At 44.6% G+C, this 27,158-nt stretch overlaps 1 protein-coding gene across 1 annotated transcript in view; it reads left to right on the top strand.

The window, feature by feature from the left end:
• Positions 1–2,828, top strand: part of SLC1A1 (solute carrier family 1 member 1) — a 58,252-nt gene extending 55,424 nt beyond the window's left edge. Inside the window, exon 12 of the mRNA XM_087741750.1 lies at positions 675–2,828. Within this exon, the coding sequence (XP_087597876.1) occupies positions 675–921 (247 nt within the window). The 3' untranslated portion in view covers positions 922–2,828. The remainder of the gene's footprint in view (positions 1–674) is intronic.
• Positions 2,829–27,158: the final 24,330 nt, after the last annotated feature.

Raw genomic sequence — 27,158 nt, forward strand, 5'->3', positions numbered from 1 at the left:
TTTGTTGCTCCTCTGCCAAGTAGTGGCAGATTTTTAAGACCTACAAGTCACATTTCTGTTGGGAGAAAAATCAACAGAAGTATCATATACCTTTAAGTGACTTGTTTAATACAACTTTGTACTTCAACCCTTTATCAATGAGAAGCTAACAGAAGATAGCCTTTCCCATTACCTGGGTTTGGGCCAGATACTGAAGGTACTGGGCTAGGCACTCCTCTGGCTGAGGAAATGACTGTTAGAAAGACAACGAAAGGCACAATGCAAACTCTTCTGCTGCACCCTACAGTCTCTCCTCCCAACAAAAGCAGTCTCATCACAAAGAGAACCAGCTGTGTAGCGTACTTCAGGGCCTGAGAAGTGATCCCTACAACATTTTGTAAGGCTGTGCACAGCAGTGTGATTACTGTTCTAACAGACTAGTGACGTGACTTGCAGTTTTGCGCACCCTGTACAAAGTAATTTGTCATGAAAGTGACTCCATGTTTCTTCAAAGACATGTGGGGGAAATTCTGTTTCTTATTCTACATGATTTTTTTTTTTTAATTGCAGAATTACCCTGAATCTGCACTGGGAAAAAAAAAGCTCTGCATTTGCTAGAGTAGCTTACTTTTACTAAAAAGGATTTTCTAAGTAACATACCAAATGGTTTGTCTGACAACATTTTTATTCCGTAGGGATCGATTCAGAACAATGGTGAATGTCTTGGGAGATGCCTTTGGTACAGGGATAGTGGAGAAGCTCTCTAAAAAGGAGCTGGAGCAGATGGATGTCACCTCTGAAGTCAACATAGTCAATCCTTTTGCCTTGGAAACAACAATACTTGATAATGATGAAACAGAGACCAAGAAATCATACGTCAATGGAGGCTTTGCTGTAGATAAGTCTGACACCATATCCTTCACGCAGACATCTCAGTTCTAAAGCCAGTAGCTTTCAGGTAAAACAGGAGCACTAAAGGACATGGCCATATGCAATATCTCAAAAAGCTTAAAGGATAATCGAGAATGAATTACATCTCACGTGCATTTCATTTACTACACAGACTCTGATTCTCCTTACCAGTTCTGCCCCCTTCTCATCATGTCTCCCAACAATTTGAACTCATCACTTTTAGTCCTTGCTGATAGGTTGAAAAAAAAGACAGTTGTAAAATACTTTTTTTTTTTTTTTAAGAATATACACTATTGCTGAGGCTATGAAATGCCTCTTTGGAATCAGCATGCTCATAAATGGGTATCTTAGCTGGGACAGACAAACGTGTTTTACTCAGGAGTAGCACAGCATTTCACACCTTACCCACATTACAGAATACCTGTATGAAATCCCTTTTAATATCCTTGCCTTCTAAACAGATTGCACTGTACTTGACACCTACTGTAACTTGATCATGTGCCAAAATACTCATTTCTGCAGCTGAGGGGATACCACTTGGGTGATTCAGGAAGGAACAGACCAGAAAGGCCTTGTAATAAGTATTTTACTGTGAACAGGGTTTCATTTTTCTTTAATTGTGAAATAATTGGGCATGGAAGAATTTCCAGTGTTTATGTAGCTAGGTTTCCCCATGCCTTTCATGTCAATGCCAGCTGCTGGGATTGGCCTTCAGATGTGAAATAAATTGCTGTGGTTTGCCCTTCTGGCATTTGAAGAGTTTTTGTAAAGTGATACTTCACCAGTTTAGGTCCACTTTGATGGCCTCCTAGTACATTTCCATCAGAAGCAGAAGTAAGTCCGTTTACTGTTGTTCACCTTTGACTCTAACCAAATATTAATCAGCCCAAAAGTAGGCAGAAGTCATGAAGATGAAAATAGACTGTATAGCAATGCATAGTGCAAATTCTAAACCCTTCTTCCGTGGAATAAAAACAGATATAATATCGAGAGTATAGGAGTCATACCGTTTTCTAGAAAGAAGCCACTGTCACTAAGCTTTTTACACAGACTGGTTGGTTTTTTGCTCCTTGGCTTAGTTTGCCAGTTGAACATACAAGTTCATAGCTGCAACACTACTACAGTGCCAACATACCAGCTAAACTGTATCTTACGAAGCATTTCTGGACCCAGAAAGTCATGTGTTCAGGTGGCTTGCTATAGGGTAAGAAGCACTAAGAACTTCCTCATAAGAAATCTCCATTTTCTAAAACAGTTTATACAAGATTTCCATGGTGCAAAAATTACTCTGTCAAGGGAGGAGTTGCTGTAACAATTGTTTTTGCCTTGCACGTTGAAGTTGTTAGCCATTTTATATGTAAAGTAAACTGAAATTCATATACAGTTCTTTGTTTGTAAATAAGCTTGTGGTAAACCTAAAATTACACCCATATGCTAACAAAAAAACCTTCAAGTTCCTGCAGTGTTATATACTCAATTCAATCCTACACTTTTGTATTTAAATAAACCTGAAGCGTGCCAAAGAGAACTGATTAAGAAAAAAAGAAAATACTTACTGTAGGTTTTGATAAATTGCACCTTAACTCAACAAGTCAATGAGACATAATACTGTATTTAAATTAAACATTGTAAACTATATGGAAGTGTTAATCTAAGTATTGGTATGTTTATACAAAATAAAGAAAATGTACAGATTGAGTAAATCAGTCTTTTACCTGTGCAGAAATAGTATGAGGCAGTCTTTATTTGTACAGCTTTGCTCGTGGGAGGAAAACACCCATCAGTTTCCACAACTAGCCTATAATCTACTCTTTGTCTTTGCTTTTTTAAGTCACCCTTTTATGATCACCCCATTATGTAGTCACCCTGTTATGATGTACTGTGAACAGTGTTCCTAACGTGTTCTAAATAAATAATTTCTCTCTTGTTTTAGCCTACCATCCTCTCCTCACTGTAAAATATTGAGTTCCTTTAGCTATAGCAAGAAAAACAAAACTGGTTGAATTTAGGATTTATGTTATCTTCACTAGTGACTCAGCTGTAGCTTTGGCAAGAATTACTCTCTTCTTCCAATAAAATAAATGCTTACGAGCACAGTGCTGAGACTGCAAGAAAGCCCTCCAACCACAGATGATCTGGGTTGGGGGTATGCTATTAAACACACTAAGCAGGGGATTTTATTTATTTATTTATTTATTTATTTATATGGATCAGATTCAACTAAGCAGGGGTTGATGGTGCTGTTTTGCTGTCTATTAACCACCAAGAGACCAAGCCATATACTGAAGATACTGGTAAGTCCAAGGATGCTTTTCCTGACACGATATTCTGAGTATGTACCTTCTATATATGTGGAAACGTCCTGCATAGGCAATGCATCCTCTTCTCCATAGCCTCCTGGTCTGGAAGCTTTGGAGAGTGGTGGAGAGTCTCCCATCAGAAAAGCACCTGCAGGTTTTGGCCCTTTACACCATGTTGTTACATTCCTGTAAGGTCTTTGGGGATGCAGAAGCTATCACAGGATTGGACCCTGCATTTTGAATAGCATGTGTGGCTTTAGGTCATGGAAGACAAGGTTACCCACATAGGCATTGCTGCTGAAATACTGAGGGACTTGTAGTTGTCTCTTAACAGTGAGAAAAGAAAGCACCTGAACATAAACATACATAGGTCTGTCAAAATGCAGAGGTCAGCTGTATCAGCTCCACAAGAGTTTAAACTGTGTGAAAACAGCCATGACACGTGCAGTTCACATGTTCTTTAATCTTCCCTGATAAGAAAAGAAACTGCCCTGTTTGAGATCTTCAAAGACACAACCAACCACTCCCCCAAATTCATGGTTAGGTCCCTCCCCTAATTTACAGTTTCAGGCCCCGTTTGACTATGTACAATGTACCTTGGAGCACCTCCTGTCACCCAGCAAGTGAGATGCCAAACAATGGAGCATGCACAGCTGTGCAGAGCTACAGACAGGCAGAGTTTTCCTGTTGTTCCTGTTTCCAGCTTTTCCTTGCCCAACGCCTGGCAGCACTTGGCGGACTGCAGAGCACAAGGAATGCAAGATTGCCAGGGCATAGGAGGCAGACCAGGCAAGGAACAGCAACCAAGTCACAGCACCTTGACCACCAGACCAGTATTGCATGCTGAAAGTGTGGAAAGTGTAATGGGTAAAGGCCATGACCTGTTTATAAATATTCTTTCTGGAATCCAGTATCTCCATTGGCAAAGGCAAAATCTTGAGTAGACAAGATATTTTTTTTCTGACCCACTACTCCTCATAGGGTTTATCAAATGTTGCACTGTTCTTGACAGTCTCAGCTGGCCCCAAAAAGCCTACATTGTCACCACCATTCAGAAAAATGTGTGAAGAGGAAGGAGCAGCAGAGAAGAGCTGTTATGGACTGACCCTAATCCCCATTTCCCATCCCCCTGTGCTGCTCGAGGTGGGATGGAGGTAGAAGAGTCAGCAATGAAGGAGTGAAGTTGAACCTGGGAAGGAGGGTTGAGTGGGAAGATGGTTTAGGTTTTGTTTCTCACCATCCAACTCTATTTTTAGTTTGCAATAAATTAAATTAATTTTTCCCAAGTTGAGTCTGTTTTGCCTGCGACAGTAACTGGTCAGTCATCTCCCTGTCCTTATCTCAACCCATGAGCTTTCCCATCTTATTTTTCTGACCCCATTCTGTTGAAGAGGCATGAGAGAGTGGCTGGGTGGGCAGCTGGCAGCTGGCCAAGTCTAACCAACCACATTGATATATACAATATATACGTATATAAAATTATAAATAGAAAGGACTGTATAAATATTTATAAATATATATTTTATTTATTTATAAATACACTGTACAGTATACTACATGATATAGGTACTACTGCTATCCTACACTATGTAATAGATAATATACACACGTTTATCAAGATACAGAAACATATATAGCCCTAAAAGCAAACGTATAAAATGGGTAAAACATTCTTTAATAAGAGCTAATGGAATGAATAGGCCAGGTCGGGGTCCTGCACTTTACCAGGCTGCAGAACAAGCACTAATATCTGGGGTGGGGGCACTTGAAAAGGGCAGAGGGATGCCAAAAGGGTGGTGGAGCACAGACATGTTGGAATGTGCCTGAGGGCTACAGACCCCTTCCAGAGCCCACCAAGGGGCCCCTGGTGCAAATCCTGTCACATGCAGGGACTGATCCTGTGAGCTGGACTGAGAAGGAAAAGACCATAATGGAATCCCCCAAACGGCCACGTGAACCAGAAGAACGGGCAGATGGGCTTGTGAACCACAAACTGGATTTGGAGGTAAGTGTCACACAGAGAGGGCAGGTGGCTGGGGGAGCTGCCTTTGCCCCCATGGTTGTGGAGGATCTTCGAGCTACCTGTAAAGACCACTATGGGTGCAGGCTGCTGCTATATACATTACCTTATCCTTAGGTTGATGACCTTACAAGAGGTTTCAGGAAGCTCTGTCTGACTAAGTGATGGCGAGTCGGAGCCGTGCCATGACTTGTCTGCCTTCCTGTCTGGGCCTGCAGCAGCCAAAGACAGCAGCATGGGCACAGAAGTGATAGCAGTGTTCAAGGAAAAAAAGGAAAAAGCCTGGAGAAGTCTGACTAGCAACCAACTCCCCTCATACCCTGTTAGCAAAGTTTCTCTGTAGTTGAGTTAAATTGATTGTCCAGTGTTTCTTTCATAAGCATGTGTAACAGCATGTGAGTAGACCTCTATGCCACAGCTTCCATTAGCAGAGATCTGCTGTCCTCCTGGGGAGGTGGGAAGCTTTGGGGGTATAAATCCCCTTTCTGAATCTTCTAAAAGGCTAATTGCTGATCTCAACAGAAGCCAAGTGGCAACCTGGCTTGCAAACCAGCATGCTTATAGCTTAGACAAGGAAGCAAGAAACTATTTTAAAAGAAACAGATGGTTGTAGCAGAGGTCGATGCACCATGGGAAGCCGACTTTGTGCATATGCAATGGTTTTCCACCATAATGATGGTGTTTAGTACATCTTATCAGTGATAGACATACTAGCCAAGCTTGCCTTGGCCATTGATCCAAAAGGCAAAACATGTTCTGAGGTAGCTGAGGCTTTTAACATAATTTTAGAAGACAGTGCAAGCCTAAGAAATTACAGATTGACCAGGGAAAAGAATTTTTAAACCAGACTTTAAACAAGCTGTTAAAGCAGATAATGTTCACCACGTTATTAATAATAATGAAGTAAAAGCCTCTGTCGTAGGGCATTTTAACAGGATGCTCAAAATCAAGGTGTGGAGATATTTTACAACATGCAACACTTCTTGCTACGTTGATGTGTTGTCGAAGTTTATAAAGAGCTATAACCACAGCTTCCACCAAGCTATCAGAGCCAGGCCTGCGGATACGAACACTTTAAACTCTACAAGGGTTTGGAAAACCCTATATGGGATTGTGTTTAAAATTAAAGAATCTGTGCCTCTGCTCAAAAAGAGAGACCTCATCAGGAAGTCTAGAACAAAAGGGAGATTTGAGAAAGGTTATGAGCAGATGTTCGCAGATGAAGTTTTCATAGTAGCTGAAATTGCGAGAAGGGGACAGCTGCCTGTGTACTACTTAATAGAGTATGATCACAAAGCAATTGAGGGGTCATTTTAGCCTGAAGAATTTAAAAAAATGAAGCCTGATGAGGACAGAATCTACAGAATTGGGAAGAACATCACTGCAGAAGGGAAAGAAAGAAAGAAAACAGCTGCTGGAGAAATGGCGGGGCTGCCCCCAGAAATTTAACAGTTGGACAGGAGCCTCCAATGTCAGGACATCTAGTGACTGGCAGCAGAGCAGGGGAAAAAGGAAGGGTGGCCGACTGGGGATTGTAGAACACCATGCTGCCCAAAATGACAGCACCGGCATCTTTCCACAATACACTAGCATGAACTTTACTGTAGAGCTGGTGAGGTGCCTTGAGTCCTCAGGCAAGTGGGAGATGGGGCTGGTGGAAGTACAGTACCCACACAGCTGGGATAACATCAGCAAAGATGCTACCTTTGAAATACCACTGCAGAGTAAGATATGGTAGTATAATTTGCAGAAAGGATATTATCTGTCCCTCTCCAAGTTGATGGAACCTGTGAACCATCATATTAATCCCCACAAGAGAACTTCAACCATCAGCTCTCCAGCAGTGGACCTGGTTGGTGACACCATCATAGTGAAAACAAAGTTTAAAGCTGATAAAATCCTTACACATATTCTACAAACAGAGATCTAGCACGTATTTTGGAGGCTTGTCTGCAGGTTGCTGCTAAGAAATTGCCCTGATGGACATCACTGGAGGATTTAACTCACTCCACCACTACACATATCTTGCAGAGCACCAACTTGTCAGGGAATTTGCAATTCCATTATTGCCTTGTGTCCAACTGGTGATAATAACAATGAGATCATTACAGTGACGTACAATAAGCCGCACCATGTGCTGGTAGACCAGGGTAGACCACCAGCACATCAACACAATCATCACTGAAATAAAGACTGACCAGTATAAGCATGTCTCATTGTGCTTTGGATAAGTGATTGTGAACTGCATCTTCACCCCTGGAAGTAGCTAATATTTTAAGAAACCACACCAAAATGGTAGTGGTAAAAAATTATGGGGACCCATCCTTGCATGTGAATTATTACAGAGCCCAGGCTGGCAATGGTCTCCCTGGTTTTCAAGCTGTTTTGTGTGAAGCATGGTGTGGGTGTTGCAAGTATATTCTTCAGCCTGTTTAGAAAGACCATCCCACGACTGAAAAGGTGTTTGGAAATTATTAAGCAACACATTAACAGCGCTGCTGAAGATACTGCAAAACATATGTTTGGATGTGTGTCCAAGGTTGTCCCAAAAAAGCTGGAAATGCCAGCAAATCAGGAATTTGTATTCCTGTATTCAAATAAAAAACCATAAAAGAAAGAGATGCATGTCATGCCCCCAGAGGGAAGGTCCACCCAGCCCTTTAAAAGAAAAAGGAAGGGGTACACCAGACAACAGTCTGACCAGGACAAGAAGGAGAAAAAGAAGAAGAAGCCATGCTGAATGGCTTCAGAGAAATAGGTCCCATTCTGCCTATAGAAAAGGAAATATATTTTAAAAGGAATGTCTTTCAGTCATGGCTACTTAGAAGAGTGTACCAATCCAAGCTGGATTTGTTTGAAGTGTCCCCAACACAGACTTGCTTTGAGAAAAGCCTTTTTATTGAGATGCCTTCACTTTTCACTGTTGCAGAAAGTCAGTACCTCTGGACTTTTTCATAACTGAGAATGGGGAAGATTACACAGATCTGAACAAGACCCTGCTGTACCTTTGCTGCAGGACTGTAAAAGCTGAGAGGTCCAGCCTATGTGCTGGTGAGGCTGTGGGCCTCGTGAGTTACCCACTGGACTCTCTTGGCAGCCAGCTGGACGTTACGCTGGGGGACCAGCTGCCACACCCTCACTGAGTTGCCTCTTGATTACAGCCATGACACATTGTCAATGCATTTCTCCATGGAGTTGTTCTACAACACCACAGCCGGGCAGTGGGAAGTGGGCAAGCTGGATCACGTCGGTAATCAGCGGTTTAGGCGACGGTCGGCTCTGATGGCCCAGAGTAAGACTGAACTATTTGCACTGCTCCATGGTGATCTGTTCTTTCAAGACAAGCTTTTGTCGAATGGTGTCAATGTAAAAATTGAGCTGATGTGCATCAAAGATGTGCTTTTGTTTGATCAGCTCTCATGGTCATTACATACGCCTCGCTGTTTGTGAAGAAAGCGTGGGTGATGCCTGGAGTGCATTTGGGGCACACTGGTGCATTGCTTATGGCTAAAGCAAAATAGTCAGTGCACCAGATGGGCATGAAAGTGTCCAGCATACCAGCTGGCAGCCACATCAGCAACCAGGAAAGTTTGTTTCTAGAACAGCTGTACAAAATTCTTGTTATTGAGTTCATAGATAATGATGCTTTTAGCAGCTATTATGCTAAGAACCCTTTCTACTTCCAGCATTATGATATAAATTCTGTGGCCCTGTATGTGGATGATGAACTAACACCAGCGAAACCCAATGCCAGCACTGCAGCCCAATTTTGAGAATGTCTGCCATGTGAGAGAGTACACACGGCTCATTCAGGTGGTTGGTAGCCATATGAAAGACCATTCCTTTCTGGTTGACAGGGAAGAGTTCGCCGGTGACTACACCCAGTTTGCCTTTGACCTGTCTCCAGAAAAAGAACATGCTGATCACTATTCCCAGATTAAAACAGGAAACGTCAGAGCAGAAGTACACTTTGCAGGGACCTTGATCACCAATGTTAATATGGTTGTGTACAGTGTATTTGACAACATGACAGAAATAAAACAGCGGAGACACATGCTCTTTGACTGCATGTGAGGATAGACACTGAACAGCTTCCTTGTTTTTTTTTCAGCAGACCCCCTACGCCAAAGAAACATTTCTAGGTGTTTACCGAGCAACTGGCTCCCTAAGGCCTGTGTTTCTCCAGGATCAGCAAGCATGGTTATGAATAGCACAACTTCCCTGGTCGTCCCAGGAAGAAATATGCTTCTGTTGCCCTAGTATACTTGTGCATTCCTCTGATACTGTGTATGTACATAATCCAACATGTCCTGAACTACAGGGTCAGAGGCCTCAGGAGTCTCAAGGGGCTTTTCCACTTCCTTCTGCATAGGAAGCCCAGGGAAAAAACAGTCCACAAGGCAAGTATACCTTTACTTTGGCCATCCTAAAGCAGGTTGTCAGGGTGTCAAAATTCTCAAAAATAACTTTGGGGAGTCCAAAAGGCTATTGTTTTGTTTTGATGATGATGAAGGGAGAGAGGCTAGTAAAATCATAGAAATTAATCTTTTCATTGGGATCTGCTTTGTAATATGGACAAATGGTATTTGTCCTGCCACCAAGAAGAATGTCTCTGGGGACCAGCAGTGTGTCATAGTGGCCCACTCATGCTCCCATATAGACCTGATGTGAAAACCAGCTTGTTTTAGGTAGTTCCTCTTCTGTTGTGTTGTGTAATACAAATAAGCAAAGGTGGTCCCCACCAGAGGGTTCATGTCATTTTCATGGTAGCATTTGATACAGCCATGGAAGAAGCACCCGTTAAATTCAAAAGGTGTTGGCACCCCATCTATAACTGCATAGACATCCAAGAAGTAGGATCCTATTTGATATTCACTGTCTTGTAATACTTGACAGATTTTAATGTTTTCCTTTTCAGCCACATACATATGCCATTGAAGGGGCTTGTGTATCTCCTTTTCCTCAAATGGTAGTCATCTGAAGGAAGAGTGCTACTGTGTTATGTTTAAGAAACATAATTCAGTATGTGGACATGCAAGTAGAGACTAGTGTCGTACACTGTAAGGGATCTTCACCTTGTCACTGTCTTCTTTCTCATAGAATGTGTGATGGGTTATTACCATAATCTCACTACTGTATGATTTCAAAAGTTTTTACATCATGCTGGCAATAGTAATTCAGTTGTTTTTGCAAGTCAAAAATCTCCTGACTAGCTCTGTGCCATGCTGAGAACTGTTTTTTTTCTCTTCAAGCATCATGCTGTACACTCCATAATATTCCAGTGGTGAAAGAGGCCCCACATAAATTTGGTTTTCAGCAGTGCTGAAAAAATGGGGGAAATAACCTTTGCAGCCCTCAATACCCAAAGCTTGCAGAGGGCTGCTTAATTTCATGGGTAGAAAATTTAGAGCCAATAAAACATATACTTAGCCTGGGTACTTCTATGTACATGAGTTCACCGCCTTGGGTGATAAAACTGCACATCCACTCTTACCTTCAGAAGCCAACTAACAACAAAGTAGCCATCCCAAGCCTTTGGCATTATGAGCTAGGAAAGTGTAGCCCTGAAACCGTGTGTCCACAAACAACTGAATGAAGTCCTCAAGACATGTGTCCTCGTATTCTTATTCAGTTTTCCTTTCTGCCCCTCCTTCTTCATCCCAGGGAGCACCTGGTGCTGACTCCATGGAAGAAAATGTAGTTTGGGTTATGTGTCCTGGTTTCCTGCATACGTTCCATGTCATAGATAATATAGCCCTTCCCTGCCTCTGGGTTTTTGATCACAGGCATCAAACATCAATGCTGGTTTACGTTACACATCTGTTCACAGCACAGTCCACACTTCCAGACTTTAAATTTGTGATGTTTTTCTACATAGGCTTTACACTTCTCACAGAAATCTTAACCAAACAATCAATTTGTTTTTTACCAGCCAGGGTCTTGTGTCTCAGCAAACATTTCCCAGACAGGCACAGCAGCTTCCAGCTGGGGCACCTTATCTGTGCCCAAGTAAACTGCACAGCTGTAAGCTGTGTGTAAGACTCCCAGCAAAACAGAGGTTATTGTGATTGTTATGTAGAGGAATTAAATAACACCACTTGTTGTCCATAGTTTTGGAATGGAAGCTAGACTGTAGGGTTCTGCATGCCCTGTTCCTAATGGCTTTTACAATAATGGTCGCTAGGCAGAAAGACTGAGCCAAACACAGCTCTCTTACTTTGCAAAACAGTACTGACCCAGTCTAAAAATTTCTCAGCCTTCATATAGCATAAATTACTAGTGTGAGATTACAGAGAGTTATGCATACTGGCAGTTTCAAGACAGAGCTGAGCATAATCACCAGGTTGAAACAGATGGTATAAATGATCAAAAACCTGCTCTAGACCCCAAACAAATGTTTCATAATGCCTCCTCATTGCATGGGAGTGCAGCCAGTGGAATCCCTGGGAAATATCCTTGTGCTTAACAGCCTCTTGCTCTTCAGGGTGCTGCAGTAACTGGGAAATTCCCTCCAGGGGGTCATCATCTACTTCAGTGGAACAAGTTTACTGGCCCACTAGGTTCAGAAAAGTAGTTTGCATATAAGAGCCCCATAACCACTCACCAACAAGACACTTGCTCTTTCTGCAGTGGCTGTGGTCTCTAAGAGCACAGGGCTGCAGTGTGTGTCCCAAAGTCTGTGTCTTGCTGTTTTTGTAGCAATCATCATCTAACATGCATGCTTGGTCTTCTACTTCTCCTTTGCAGCATTTCCCTAAGGATAAAGAGACATATATAGCAGCACAGGTTTCTAGTTCAACACACTAAAAGAAAGCAGATTTGGATCAGACTCCTTGAAATACTAGTATTTAATTTGCTAATACAGTCTGGGTAAGAGTGGGAAACTCTGACCCAGTCAAGAATAAGAGTGTGGCTAAGAAATGACTGGCAACCTATGATGTTCCAGTCATCTCCGTAGTTAGAGGTCACCAGCCTCAAAATAGGTCTTTAAAATGCATTTTAAAGTGAATTAACCAGTTTTAGAAGGAACACCTTGGACGGTCTAGAGAGCTGCAAATGGCCTGAGAGGCTCAAGCTCTGCTGCGGAAAGGCATTTAGACATTGGGCACAAAACCAGAGTTCACTGGATGTCAGCAGAGAAATCCAATTGTTCTGCTTTTATTTTGTTTTATCAGAGGGTCCCAAGGCAGACTTAACACGAAAACAGCTGGCAGATCAATACCAGCTGGGGACTATACAATTTTTGTAGCCTCCAGTTGGAGGCTACAAAAAAATCAGAATCCAACTACAGGGGCTGTATTAGGAAACTACCTTAAAAATCTCCCATCATTGTCCCTGTTGAAACAGTGCCACAAAGGCTAGTAGCTGGAGAACAGTACATTAACCACTGTTTTAGTCACTGTCATTTAATCTTCCCCAGAGCACATCAAGCTGAAACTTTGAGTAACTCCCATTGACCAAGCTGTGCAGATACTGGCAACAAGACCATTTTTAAGAGGAAGGTGAGAGTGTACCTAAGACAGGTGTTACACTGGCTAAGTCAGTGTAACAAAATCTGGCCTATGATATTTGCAAATAGAATAGAAGAAATTTTGGGTGGAGCTAAACATGGTATGTGGAGATAATGCAACAGTCACACCAAAAATAAATATCTTTAAGACAGAAAAATAAAGGTGCATCTTGGTGTGGACTCTGCTGAGCTGCAGCCAGGGATGAGCAAACAGTTGAGATAGTTGAAGAGCAGCTTTCTCTGAATTAAAGGCAAGTGAAGGAGCTCTGAAACCAGTAGAAGACCCTGCTCACAGAACAGCTCAATAAAGGGAGAACACATTGTTCTAGGTAGAAAGAGGAAAGCAGTACAATGCATTGTAAAAATGTAGTGAAGGACTATAGAGTGCAAAACATGTAGGCTCTGAAGCGGTGAAGAAACCACAATAGTGGAGCAAACACAGACTGCAAGCACAATCAAAGAGAATATGCACAGCAACCCACTTGCCATGGACCATTTCTGGAGGGCTACCCATCCTGCAGCTGCTGGCAGGAAGATCAGTCCTGCAGACCTTGGTCCCAAGTGACCAAGATTCAGGTTTGGTATGCTAACTTCATTGACACATCGGGAGGATACACAAGGAAGGAGAAGAAGAGGAGAAAACAGTGTACCTCACACGTACTTCCATTTCAGGTTTGGCTGTTGGGACTTACTACTCTAAATATACGTAAGCCTTCTGGGACTCCTGCAAATGCAGAAGCATCTGTACTCACACTGTTTTTCCAGGTTACGCTAGTTAAATGAAAGATGTATCTGCACAAAGCCTGGCCCCTTGACTTGACCTCTCCACCTTTTCACATATTTGTTCTTTTAGGTGGCAAGATATGTGTTATTAATCCTTTTTCATAAACTTCCAAGTTTTTCTCTTAGTCACCCAGTAAGTGACTCATTCTTGCCAAACACATGAGTTAGCTCTGCTAACACTCTCCTGCCTGAAGTTCCGTGTAGGATGACATATTCGCTTTCCCTGTTCTCAGAGGTCCTGCTCAGGCTGTTTGTTTTATGAGCATATGTACAAACAGCCTCCTTTTAAAGGCTTATTAAAGCAAAGCATCAAGGGCTTAGCAAGGTAATTTTTTTCTTCATCACCAGAGTTGCAGGCAGTGTATCCCAAACAATTTACAGTATTAGGCAAAAATACAGCTCTTCTCCTATTCAGCAAGCTCAAGATAAGAAGTGCACTGCGCATTAGCAGGAAGGCCACTGATCTTCATTTATGAAAAGTCCTTTAATTTAAAATGCAGTGACTGTATGTTTTACGGGGGGGGACAGGGACTTCAGTATAACAGAGTGTCGCAAGAACATTGTTAGAAGCTGTCCTCTGTAATAAAGGCAGACATGCAATTAAGTATCTTCTGTTTATCCCCTGGTATTACTATTAGGGATCAAAAAACTGTGAAACCATCTCATCAACCACAACATTCAAAGACAAATCAAGAAAACAAGTCAGTAACCCAATTCAGATAAGGACAACTGTCACCATGGTGCAGCAATAGGAGTTAAAATTGACTGCTCTATGTGTTTCCATGGTCACTGTACCTTCGTAATTTCTTATTGAATGAGAAACAATTACATGGTGATGACACTTTCTGCATTTTCAGAGGAAATCTAAATTTAAAACTGCAAGGATTAGTTTCCCATGAAGACCCTGATTCTCTTTATAAATATGTAAGGAAAACCTGTTAATAACAAAACTTACCTCTACGTGTTCACATCCAGAAGTCTTGCCAGATTCAACTCCAGGTTGGCCTCGGCTTTCCTAGTGCTGTCCCTGCAAGATCATACAGCCACTTTGTACTCCTCCTGGGTCACCTGTCCCAGCTTCCACTCCTTATACACTTCCATTTTATGTCTGAATTCAGCTAGGAGCTCCTTACTCACTCGTGCCAGTCTCCTGTTGCCTTTCTTTAATTTCCTATTTGTTGGGATGGAGATTACTTGATCTTGGGGGAGGTGATCTTTGAATATCAACCAGATCTCATGTAGCACTCTTCTTTCCTGGACTATATTTCATGGGATTTTTCCAAGCAGATTCCTGAAGAGGCCAAAGTCTGCTCTCCTGAAACCCAGGGTTGTGGTCCTGGTTTTTGCCTTGATATTGCCTCTCAGGGTCCTGAACTCCAGTGTCTCATGCTCACTGCAGCCGAGGGTGCCCTTGACCTTCACATCCACAACAGTTCTTCCCAGTTTGTAAATAGCAGGTCTAGGAGAGCACCTTTAGTTCTTTGCTCCTTAATCACGTGTGCCAGAAAGTTCTGATCAGTGCAGTTCGGAAATATCCTAGGTTGCTTGAGCCCTGCTGCATTTTCCTTGCAGCAGATATCAGGGTGGTTCAAGTCCCCAGCGAGGACCAGGGCCTCTGAATGTCTGGCTTCTCCATTTTTTGAAGAAGTCCTCATCTAATTTTCTCAGCCTCTTCTCAGTCCCCCAATGCTTTTTCCCCTGGGACAGGAGGATGATGAGTATGTTCACATGTTGCAGACTCTCAAACAAGGAGGTGCCACTCAACATGACCTTCCTGTGCAGACCCCACCTGGGTTTGTCGTGTAGCTCTTTTGCTCTGCTTAACAATTCTGCATCGGTTAGATCCCTCACAGCTGTAACCTCTGTGTAAGACTCCCTGCCCTCTGGCATATCAAACGCTCCTCCCAGCTTGGTAGTATCTGTCAGCGTCCTGGGGGTGCACTTTGCCCTATTGCCTAGGTCATTTGCAAAGATGGTGAACATTATTTGCTTTATATTGATCCCTGAGATATGCCTCTAGGCGACTGGCCACTAGTTGGACTTTGAACCGTGGATAACAACTCTTTGATCCTGGTGATCTAACCAACTTCCCATGCACCTTACAGTCCTTACAGTCTGCTTCCACTACCTGTATCTCACCAATTTGGCTGTAAGGATATTACACACTGTGTCAAAGGCTTGCTAAATGACATCCACTGACAGCTTTCCCATCATCCATTGACAAATTTTATCCACCCGAGGATACCGAGGGAGCTGGCAGAGGAGCTTGCCAAGCTTCAGCAGTCCTGGTCAACCGGGGAGGTCCCAGGTGACTGGAAGTAAGCAAATGTGACACTCATGTAGAAGAAGGGTCGGAAGGAGGATGCGAGGAACTACAGGCCTGTCAGCCTGACCTCGGTGCCAGGGAAGGTCATGGAGCAGTTCACCTTGAGTGCCATTACGTGGCACAAGCGGGACAATCCGGGGATCAGGCTCAGCCAGCATGGGTTTATGAAAGAGAGGTCCTGCTTCACTAACCTGGTCTCCTTCTATGACAAGGTGACCCACTTAGTGGATGAGGGGAAGGCTGTGGATGTTGTCTACCTGGACCTTTGACACTATCTCCCAAGCATGCTCCTGGAGAAGCTGGCTTCTCATGGCTTGGATAAGTGCACTCTACGCTAGGTTAAAAACTGGCTGGAGGGCCGAGCCCAGAGAGTGGCGGTGAATGGAGTCAAATCCAGTTGGCGGTCGGTCACAAGTGGTGTTCCCCAGGGCTCAGTACTGGGGCCGGTCCTGTTTAATATCTTTATAGATGATCTGGATGAGGGGATCAAGTGCACCCTCAGTAAGTTTGCAGACAACATCAAGTTGGGTGGAAACGTTGATCTGCTGGAGGGTAGGAAGACCCTGCAGAGGGATCTGGGTAGGCTGGATCCATGGGCGGAGGCCAACTGTATGAGATTCAACAAGGCTCAGTGCTGGGTCCTGCACTTCGGTCACAATAACCCCATGCAATGCTACAGGCTTGGGGAAGAGTGGCTGGAGAGCTGCCTGACAGAAAAGGACGAGGGAGTGTTGGCTGACAGCTGCCTGAACATGAGCCAGCAGTGTGCCCAGGTGGCCAAGAGAGCCAATGGCATCCTGGCCTGTATCAGAAACAGTGTGGCCAGCAGGACCAGGGAAGTGATCGTCCCCCTGTACTCGGCACTGGTGAGGCCGCACCTCAAGTACAGTGTTCAGTTTTGGGCCCCTCACTACAAGAAGGACATTGAGGTGCTGGAGCGTGTCCAGAGGAGGGCAACGAAGCTGGTGAAGGGTCTAGAGCACAAGTCTCAGGAGGAGCGGCTGAGGAAGCTGGGATTGTTTAGCCTGGAGAAGAGGAGGCTGAGGGGAGACCTTATTGTTCTCTACAACTACCTGCAAGGAGCTTGTAGTGAGGTGGGGGTCGGTCTCTTCTCCCTAGTAACAAGGGACAGAATGTGAGGAAATGGCCTCAAGCTGCACCAGGGGAAGGTTAGTTTGGCTATTAGTAAAAATTTCTTCGCTGAAAGGGTTGTCAAGCACTGGAACAGGCTGCCCAGGGAAGTGGTTAAGTCTCCATCCCTGGAGGTATTTAAAAGAAGGGTAGACGTGGTGCTTAGGGACATGTTTTAGTGGTGGACTTGGCAGCGCTAAGTTTACAGTTGGACTCGATGATCTTAAGGGTCTTTTCCAAACTTAACGATTCTATGATTCTATGATAAATACCATCATAAAAATTTACTGGGTTAATCGAGCACAGTTTGTTCTCAGTAGGTCCATGTTTACGGTTCCCAAATGTCTTCTAGTTCTTTGTCTGTCTGGACAAGTTTTCCAGGAGGATTTGGTCCATAAACTTGCCAGGGACTTGCCTTGACTGCTCTGTAATTCTCTCTATCCTCCTTCTTGCCTTTCTTGAAGACAGGTGTGACATTTGCTTTCTCCTGTCAGGACTCTCCACCAAGTTGCCGGGACCTTTCAAAGAAAATGGGAACCACCACGCAAATGGTATCAGCCGGCTCCCTGAGTATCCCGGGATGCATTTCAACCAGACCCGCTGTACTTCTTTACATCAAGTGTGCCCAAGTGATGCCTAACTGTGTCTTCCTCTACTGTGGGTACTGCTTCACGCCCCTGGGCCCTGCTAAAAGGGTCAGGGGCCTGCGAGGGGATTTCCCAGTGAAAACCGAGACAGAGATTGCAGTAAGTACCGCAGCCTTTTCTGTGTGCTTTGTCGTGGTTCTCTGCCCATGAAGCTGCAGGGTCATATTTACCTTAGCCTTAATTTTCCTAGTAATGCACTGACAGAATCCCTTCAAGCTGCCCTTCTCTTCTCTTTTCTACTGTCATTCTTGCAGGCTCAGGCAACATCTTTGTTTTCCTGCCTGGTGGCCCGTCACTGCTTACACACATCGCAGTACCCTCTCTGTGTACCTAGTCTTCACGGTTAGAGGTTCCCTATCCTCCCAGCTGGCCAGGGCAGGTTTCTTCTCCACTGCTTCTTACGTAACGTACGTTAATGACGGTTCCCATTCTGAATTAACTGGTGATGCAGCGTTCCGTGACCTCATTGAAACATCCGCGCAATATTTAGTAACAGAAACAGACTCCTAATCTTGCCGGCCTGAGTCTTTGCCATCTTACTGCCAAACATGTTAAACCTCCAGCCCGTATCTGGCATTGGGGAACACTACCAGTCCTTTGAGGGGATTTCTATTTTAGTGTGGAAAGCAGAGAAAGTGTAGCGATCCGCCGTCGGGACTACTGGTCTAGCACTAAGGGGCTGTCTATTGACGTAATCAGTGCTTGGAAGAGGGAAAGACGAGTCTTTTTCCTACTTGGGAGCAGGGATCAAGTCAACAGGAACTGGGAGCCGAGGACGTGTTTCTCTGAGGCAGAAAGAACCTGCCTCTCACAGTAACAACTCTGATTGCTTCTTCCATAGCAGCATTTCTTACCTTTGAAAAGAAGACATCTTGCTTTAGAATGATTTTCACTGCAGAGAGTTGAGGGCCGGTGCAGGCAACGGAGAGCAGAGAAGTTGCTCTCGCTTCCACTTTGTATTCCTAGAACTTGTGTATGTTTCTTGCTGGACATTTTGTCCTGAAACTTTACGTTGTGTGGGAAGTCTCTAGTTATGAAATTAAATCTAAAAAGCAGAGCAAACCGTGTTTTTAGAGGAGGTGATTTTACAAAGAATGCTGGCGTTATGCCGTGCACATAATACCGTTGCACTTCTGAGGAGGAAAAAGAAGGAAGAAGAAAGGGAGGAGGAATGAGTTTATTATTGTCTGTGAAGGGCAGAGATGCTTTACATTAGACCGAGTTTTTGTACGTTAAGAAGTGCATCTTCCTACTCCTTCTTCATTTTTAGGCGGACAGTTCTAAATCATTCAGAGAAGTAACCTCGCCGTTGCCTTACCATAAGGTGAAGGAAAGCGTGAGATCAGCAAGGGATTCTCTTAAATTCCATGTGAAACGAGGTACTTCTCTAATCTGCTGCTAGTAACAATAGAACAGGGCTAATACCGCTGTTGATATTACTACCTATCTCAAACAACTTTTTTTTAGAACGATGTGCAGGCTTGTGCTGCTTTTCAGTTCAGATGAACTGTTCACAACAGAAGCCACTGTTTGGGATGGACAGGTAGGAATACCTGGCTAGAAGGGGCAGAACGTGCACACGGAGGTGGGAGTTCCAGCAAGTGACTTCCCCCATGTTAAGCAGCATACGCCTGTGAAGAAAACTGATCTTGAAATCATTTCAGGATAAGGGGATCCCGATGTCTTTCTTCTTCACTGACTGAGGCTGTATGTGTTACTCCCAGTTGTTTGTCGCTTCAGTGAGGACCTCGAAAGGTCCTCATCCAAAGTCCGTTCACGTGAATAGAAATCCTTACGGGGGGGGGGGGGGCGGGCAGCCGAGTCCCTGCGTCAGTATGACGCTGTACCAATTTTCATGTGTCATCCGTTCTGCTCCTTGTCATATGCAAACTGTTCATAATCCGATCAGCGTATTGGGAAGTGACAAAGAAGTCGTAGAGTCCAGGAAGGTCTGTGCAGTTCTGTTCTGAGAAATAGCTTGGTACAAACCGGTCCTTCTCCTTCATGCGTATTGCTTTGGAGGACCCAGAAATTTAAGAGGTGTTACGCAATGGAGGCAATTTCACAGTAGTAGTTTCTCCAGATGGAAAGACTGTAACACAAGTACATAACGTAATTGAGATTACAAAGAGCATTTCCTGCAAGAAACGTTTTGTGTTACAACTTTTTTACGTTAGGGCTAATGCGTTGAAAGTACCCATGTAAGATCAATTGCCAATAAGAGTCACTGAAACACTTTTTTTTCTTCTTTTAGCTTCATCTTTTGATAACTGTGAAGCGTCAAACACCTCAGTTCAGGTAATTAAAAGAAACAAGTGGAAAATTGTGTCCCTTCTGTAACTACGTATTCTAACGGAACAGTTCCACGAGGAGGGCTGATGGTTCAGAAGACAGGAATGGGTAATTGTAGCTGTCTGTCATGGAGACAACGTGAGGGACGTGATAGTTTGGCACAGGGAAGATGAAAGCCCCACAGAAGTAAGCAAAGGTATTAAAAAAAAAAAAAAATCACCCCAAATCCTTAATTTTGCAAAAAAATAGCGATAGACTATACTGAAGTTTCCCTGCGCAACTTTACTACTTTACAGACCACGTTTTAATAAAACCTGTGTAGAACAGTCTAGCTTCTAAGTGGCCTACAACTAGGCCAAAAAGGAGAAGACCAAGCGGCTCTTTGCCAATGCCTGCATTTCATTTGGAGGTGTGGTAAGTAAAAACATACTCGTGTCAGCACTAGTCTAACTTGCTTGACTATTAGCAGCAGCAAAACCACTGTAACGTGATCTTGAAAGGGAGTTTCTTGTGCAAATATAACGTTCGGTCTAGGCTGCCTTGTACAGTTGCTAAAGAAAGCCACTGCTAGCACACTAAAAGACCCAAACTGACTTGAGACCAGGTCAGCGTTTTGTCACACGCTGCATTGCTACACCGGACTACACGGCAGCCGTGCTCAAGAAGTTGTAGCTGTGTCAAATGTGCAAAAGGCTTTCACAGAAAAGCGGTATCTGGAACACATCATGATGGCAATAAGAGAGAGGGGTGCTTCGCTCTCAGTCATGAATTCAAACCTAGCTTAGATTAGCAGTAGCAGAAAGTAATTTGGATTGACAAGAAAAGGCTCTAGAGCCATTGCTCTGCATCGGCAGGTACGGCCATGTGCTGAAAGGGTTCGTGTCCTGAGCATCTCTGTCGAGTACTGCCCAACCAAAATACTAAACTTGTAGCGGAAAAGAATGTTTGCTCTTCATGTGTATTAGCCTTGGTCATTCTCTGCCTGTCGTGCACTGGCTACCCTCTAGGTCCAGTCAGACTCCAGCCTTTGTAGCAAGGGACTGGCAGAGCCGCATACAATGGTATTTCATCTGTTTTTAATGCCTGTTCCTTATAATTGAACTGGCATCTGCATAGCATCAGAAAGAACATGGAACGGGCAACAGTGAAGTAGCAGTCACCTAAGGTAATTACAGCCAGTAAAAGGTTTGACATCTAGTCTGAGCTAAACATCCCAGCTCGTTCCATAGGTGGTGGAAAGATGGTGATTTGGTCTTTCATAAAATCACCATCTATAGGCAACTGGGGTGTATCATACACTAGCAGTTCTTACCCACTTCACCCGAGTCACGATGAGGGGTAAATGGCAGGTGCTGAACTGGAAGGGACAGAACACGGTTGCAAAAGTCGGCAATGTTACTATATCTGTCTGCCTATTAAGCAAGGCCTGCCACAGTGAAAAGCTCTCTCTCGAATGATGCCTCAGGTAGCCAAACACAATGGATGTATTCCCTTCCGTTGTTTTCACAATCATGGTCCTTATCTGGAGAGGAACTGAGATTCAGTTGCCCTCCTCTCTAGCACGCAGCCGCCTCTGTCCTTCTGTTTGAAGTGGATGACCCTCCCCTTCAATTTGTGTAGGAAGAACCCCACGCGCTCTGTTCATGCCTGCTCGTTTAGGTCAGAAATTTTTTGTGGGATGAGCGTACGGCGTTAAGATTAGTTTCCGGGGAGCGCGAGCAACCGTTGTCGGTGTTTGGAGGGCGTTCCCTAGCTTTGGGTTGGAGAACATGCAGCATCTATCCCGTGCCCCCTTCAGGCCCAGCTCTCAAGCCAGACGGAGTCACCCTGAGCAGCGAAATGCTAGACATGATTGGCTGTCAGCTTTGGGGAGGAAAAGTAGGTAGACTTCCACTTCTACACAGAGTCGCTTCCTTCTCACGTACGTAGGGCAACTCTGTTTTGCTCTTTCCTTGCAGGACCTTTGGAGACCAGTGTGCCGTGGTATGCTGTGGAATGGAAGTTACACCAATTTCTCTGAGCAACGGTTCAGGTTAGGTATCCATCCGCTACCAATGTTACTGAACGAGAGAGAGCTTTTCACTGTGGCAGGCCTTGCTTAATAGGCAGACAGATATAGTAACATTGCCGACTTCTGCAACCGTATTCTGTCCCTTCCAGTTCAGCACCTGCCATCTACCCTCATCGTGACTTGGGTGCAGTGGGTCTGATCTAAAATCACTCGCTCCCCAAGAGAAGAAAACGGCAACTGCGCGGACACTTCAACCTCCAGGCAGGCCACATAACCAAGGCCCAAATGTAAGCTGACCCTGGAGAATACAGTTGGAAAAAGTGCTGCAGGAGCTGCACCCCTCTAAATCCCTTGCCTTGCCTTGCTGCTGGGATTTGCACAAGGGAGAGTTTTACTGTGCCTTCGTTATTCTGAAGCAGGACCCGATTGTGCTAGGCTCTGAGGAACAAAGTTTTGCCCTGCGTGTGTACTGTCTTTAAGGGACCGTTTTGTTTCCCTTTATGCACTAAGCATACTGGGGATGCGTATTGCCTTCTGCACCCCTCGTGCATCTGGGTACAAACACGCACATAGGCATATCAGGACAGAGTATTTTTTCTATCAAGTAAGGCTATTTTTTTATCACTACTCTTCGAGACCTCAGTCCAGCACTGAAACCCGGGTAATCTCAACTTCGCTATGGTGAAATAACAAGACGACTCATGGGACTAATCACAAGAGGTGCTTTGCTGGAAGAGTCCCTTGGTCAGGACAGATTTCTTGCTGACCGTGCTGTACCTGGCTGGGACCTGATTTCCACGTCCTATGTAGACTCTGTTGGACATGAGGGCTGATCAGGAATTTGGGAAAACGATGGCTTGACTCCACTGGGCTGGGCTGCCTTTTGCGACTTAGGGAAATTTCTCTCACGCGTGGAGGAGCCCCAAGAACGCAATGTTACTGTTCAGCCTTTTCATACCAATTTTACAGACATTGAGAACAGTGTTCCATTAATCCGTAACTTGCAAGAGCAAACGCAGAGGTGTAGTAAGAATTTGGTGCTTCGGTTTGGTTTGGTTTGGTTTGGTTTGGTTTGGTTTGGTATGGTTAAGTGAAGAGGCCTTCTTTTGTAAATGTGATGCCTTTTATTGAACAATATGAGCACTCCTGCCACATGTGAGTATTTTGCCTGGGTGGATTTTATCTGGGAACCCGCTTTCTCGTGTCTTTGAGGAAATGAATTACTCAGCCATTTCACAGCTGGATTTTGAACCACGGAATCATGGAACGGTTGAGGTTGGAAGGGGCCTCTGGAGGTCACCTGGTCCAACCCCCCTGTTTTTTCCTTAGGTCTTGATGCTTACTTTTTGCTTGGGCTTTCTGATGCTTTGATTAAACCACATGGTATTTCTGTGAGCTGGTTAAGAGAGGCATTATGTCCACCTTAAAAATAAATCACTGAACCAGAGGGAAACGCTTTATCTTCACCCCAGCCGTATTACTAAGGGAATGGCAGAACAGGCACGAAATGCGTTGAGGGATTCAGGTGCTAAGCACAGGAGCTTGATACCGTTTGGGATGCCCTGCGTTATCCCGTGTGGGCTGCTGCCGCCGCCTCAGAAGAACGTGAGCCTCCTGTCGGTCTTCCCTCATATCTCCCTGGTTTGCATGGGAGTTTGGGTGCGCTTTCATATCTAAAAAGCTAGAAAGGCTGCCTGTATTTAGTCCCCGGAATCTTAACCTCCCAGCGGGAAGGTGCTGCAATTCAGTCTTACCCTGTGTCTTCATTTCTTTCCCGTTTTTACCTTGGTACTGGTTCCCATGGCAGTGAAAGTCTTACACGGCATGTGTGCCCACGCTGCATGGAGATGATGGCAGTAACATTGACTTTGCTTTGAGATGATGATACCTGGCAGACTTGTCTGTCTTGTGTCCTTTCAAAGCTGCAGGCCCTGCAGTTTGCTCAGGAGGGCAGGGCTGGTGGGGTGGAGGCGCTGCGTTTGCCCCATGGAACCTTTGCCTGGGGCAGGGGCAGCCAGCAAGAGAAGAGAGGAGGGGAGGAGAAAAGAGTGTTGAAGGAGAAAGAGAGGAAACAAAGGCAGAGGTGTGGGGGAAGAGACTTCACGGAATATGCGGACAATCAGAGAGGACTGGAGGAAAGGATGAGGTGGGAAAGCACAGCTATACAGGGAAGAGCTCACTGAATGCAGTGGAAGACAGAACAAGTCTGGAGGGCAGCAACGGAACGGGAGCTGGGGATGAAGGAGAGGGCGCAAGAGCTCCACGGGGAGTATGAAACCTGAAGCAAATGGCAGGAAGAAATAAGTAGCCCGAAGGGGAAAAGGGACAAAAGAAGAATTATTTGTGGGCGTCCCTATTCAAGGATTTGATACGAGGGGACGAAGGGGTCATCGTGATTTTATACGACGGTTTGAAAGGATGTGACGAATGAGGCATTAGAAAAAACGTACCTAAAGGGATGAAACGATGTCGCTCCAGAGGGGAACTGAGGTGTCACTGTTGGCTCTCTTTCGGTAGGTTAAATTCTAGTTTGGATCTCAGCTGGGAGAAAATCTACGAGCAGGTGCGGAATCTCCTCACCTCTGCCCAGGCCAAGCAGCGGCTTGCTTCTGTGACTATGAACGTTACAGGTCAAGGGCCACCGGTGCTGACCTGACAGTGTCTCCTGGTTATCTGCCCTTTCCGGCCTGTCAGGATTTTTGCCCATTTAGCTACCGTTCTGCCCTTGGTCCATACAGATGCCTGTTTAGTTGTTGGTGGCCAGTTATCTGCCTGACAAGGTTGGCCAATCCAGGAATGCTCTGTTGCTGCGGAGTGCCATGGAACAGAGGCTAGAAGGGCTGTCCTGGATTTCCACTTGTGAATGAGCACAGCAGTGGTGTCTGTAGCATCAGAAGAAAACATATGCATTTAATTAGCACTTGGGACCTCAGAAACAAAGGACTAAACAGCCGTGTCCATAGGAGCCCACTGTCATTGACAAGCGAACTGGGGAATCACTGTATTTGTTCTCTTTTTCCGGCTACAGTCACAATAGTTGGTCCGACAGGACGTTGCCTTTCCCTGCAGTCCGCGTGTCTCTCTTCCCTCTGTCTTCCAAAAAGGCTACTGCAACCCTGCTGTTCCACATTGGCATACAGAAGGCTATTGCGCTCTGTCCCTGGTTTTTGTTTCAATGACAAATCCAAGCCTGAAGTATTTATTTCACAGTCAAGGGAAGGGCTATAAATCCCAATCGTTGATGCTCCCTCCCTCCCTCTTCTATATAGGCTATGAGTGGGAATTGCCCGCCACAGATGGCAGAAGTGACAGAATTCAGGCTCTTACTCCGTTAACTTTTTGGGCTGTAAAACAGCCTACACAAGAAGACTGTAATGATTAATAACCTTGTAGGAGTCAGATGGTAAAAGATCTTGTATGCGTCAGGCTTTCAGGATAAGGCCCTTTATTTCACTGAGGTAATTTCCCGTTGTTTAGCTAATTGGTTGCACCTGATTGTGGTTTGGAGTTACACAAACATCGCAAGTCTCGGTTAGCCTGGCACCAGCATGAAGGAACCACCCTAGAGGAAAGAAAGGCAACGTATGAACAAGGATGAATGAATCAGTGTTGCTAGCCTGGTGCAAGATGCAGAAATCAAATTAACAATTTGGATTGCTTTCTAGTTCTACAGACTACGTTAGTTAACGCATCTAGCAGTTGCTGTAAAGAGGCTCGTGGCTCACGGCGCCCTAATTAGTTACAAGTCAAAAGTGTTTACAGGGATAGGGTCAGGTGCTTCAACTGGGGCAATTTGCTCCACCAAACCCCAAGCCCTTGCATGATATTTCCCACTAAGTTTATCTGTCTTTATCAGGTATTTCCACTGATTTTTTCTGTAGCATGATTGCCCGCTGTTTGTTTCAGCACCTGAAATAGCATTTGCTAATCTGTTTATCCTTACAATACAGCAGTGGGAAAATTCAATATCCAGTCATGAAGTTGTTTAGCAAGACTTTGAGAAGGAGAGGAGGTGGAAAACTGCCCAGCCGATACTTCAGGCACAGCATCATGAAAGCGTTTTCTGTAATACACAGTGCTTACTGTCATAGATACTTCGCTTCCACTCTCAACTGGAAGGCCTCGGTTTTCCCCGAGCAACGTTGTATGCCAACCCTCTTAAGAATGTAAGAGTTTATTTTCACTCTCAAGTATGAAACAGAGGCAGAAGAGAAATAAAACCTATGAACCTGCTGCTGGAAAGTGCTACACATAAAAGACAGCCAGCAGAAGCAATGGTTTATCCGTTCGTGAGCGTGATAGCAGGCGCTGCTGTCCCGTCTTCCTACCGTATTTGACCTCAAACACTGAAGTACAAAATTCTTGATGAAATCAGTGGGTTTTTTCTCACCAGCATTCATGGTTTCTAATGAGGAAGTCCATTTTCTGCAGTCGACCTAAGCAGACTGATAGTCTGTGTAGTTATGTCTACTTAGGTGGAGTTTATGCAGGAATGACTTTGAAATTGAGAACTGGCCCTGCAGCATATGAGAAACATATGGGAATGGGTTCCTCGGTTGTCTTCTGTCCTCTGACTCTCAGCAGCCCTTTGGAATGTTGATTGCTCCTTCCCTAAGTACGTAAAACACTTCTCTGACGATAAAAAGTTTGTAATCCCAAAGAATTCCGTTATACTCAGTGTAGCCGGTCTATCAGATAGTCAGAGACTGTTTTTGTCGCCACCTTTAGGTGGCGACAGAGGTCCAGTGAATTTCTTCAGGCATTTCTTGTGGCCCTGTCTTGCTAAAGGAAGGTTTACTAATGAAGCATCCAACTCTCGAGAAGTCTACGAGGGACAGAGGACAGTGTCTGTTGCCCTGGACTGGTTCAACTCTTTTGGAAACAACTGAAAGGCTTACTTTGGCCTAGATACTTTTATCAGTTCTCTTGAAGACAAGCAATGAATTAACTTGAGGTGTTTTTGCCAGGGAGCTTCTAAGAATGAAGCCGATGATGTCCTTGAAAGAAGGCCTGTCTCTCTGAGGCCTTCTTTGAGTCGTCCCTGTACGACGACTCAAAGGAGTAACGTGGTTGTTATCAGAGAGGTAAGCAGCCTGAGCCTTAGCCTTTTGACCTCCTGAATTTATTCCAGATCCAGAAAGATTATAAGTGAGCTACAGCATCAGCAAGAGAAACTGTAGTGAAAACAGTCTAAGCAATCCTATTTCCTCATTCTGGAAATGCAGGTGATTGTGGCTGCCGTCTCTT

This window comes from Nipponia nippon, unplaced genomic scaffold, assembly GCF_047370975.1.
Source record: "Nipponia nippon isolate SJK-2023a ecotype South Korea unplaced genomic scaffold, ASM4737097v1 scaffold_8, whole genome shotgun sequence".
Lineage (NCBI taxonomy): Eukaryota > Metazoa > Chordata > Aves > Pelecaniformes > Threskiornithidae > Nipponia > Nipponia nippon.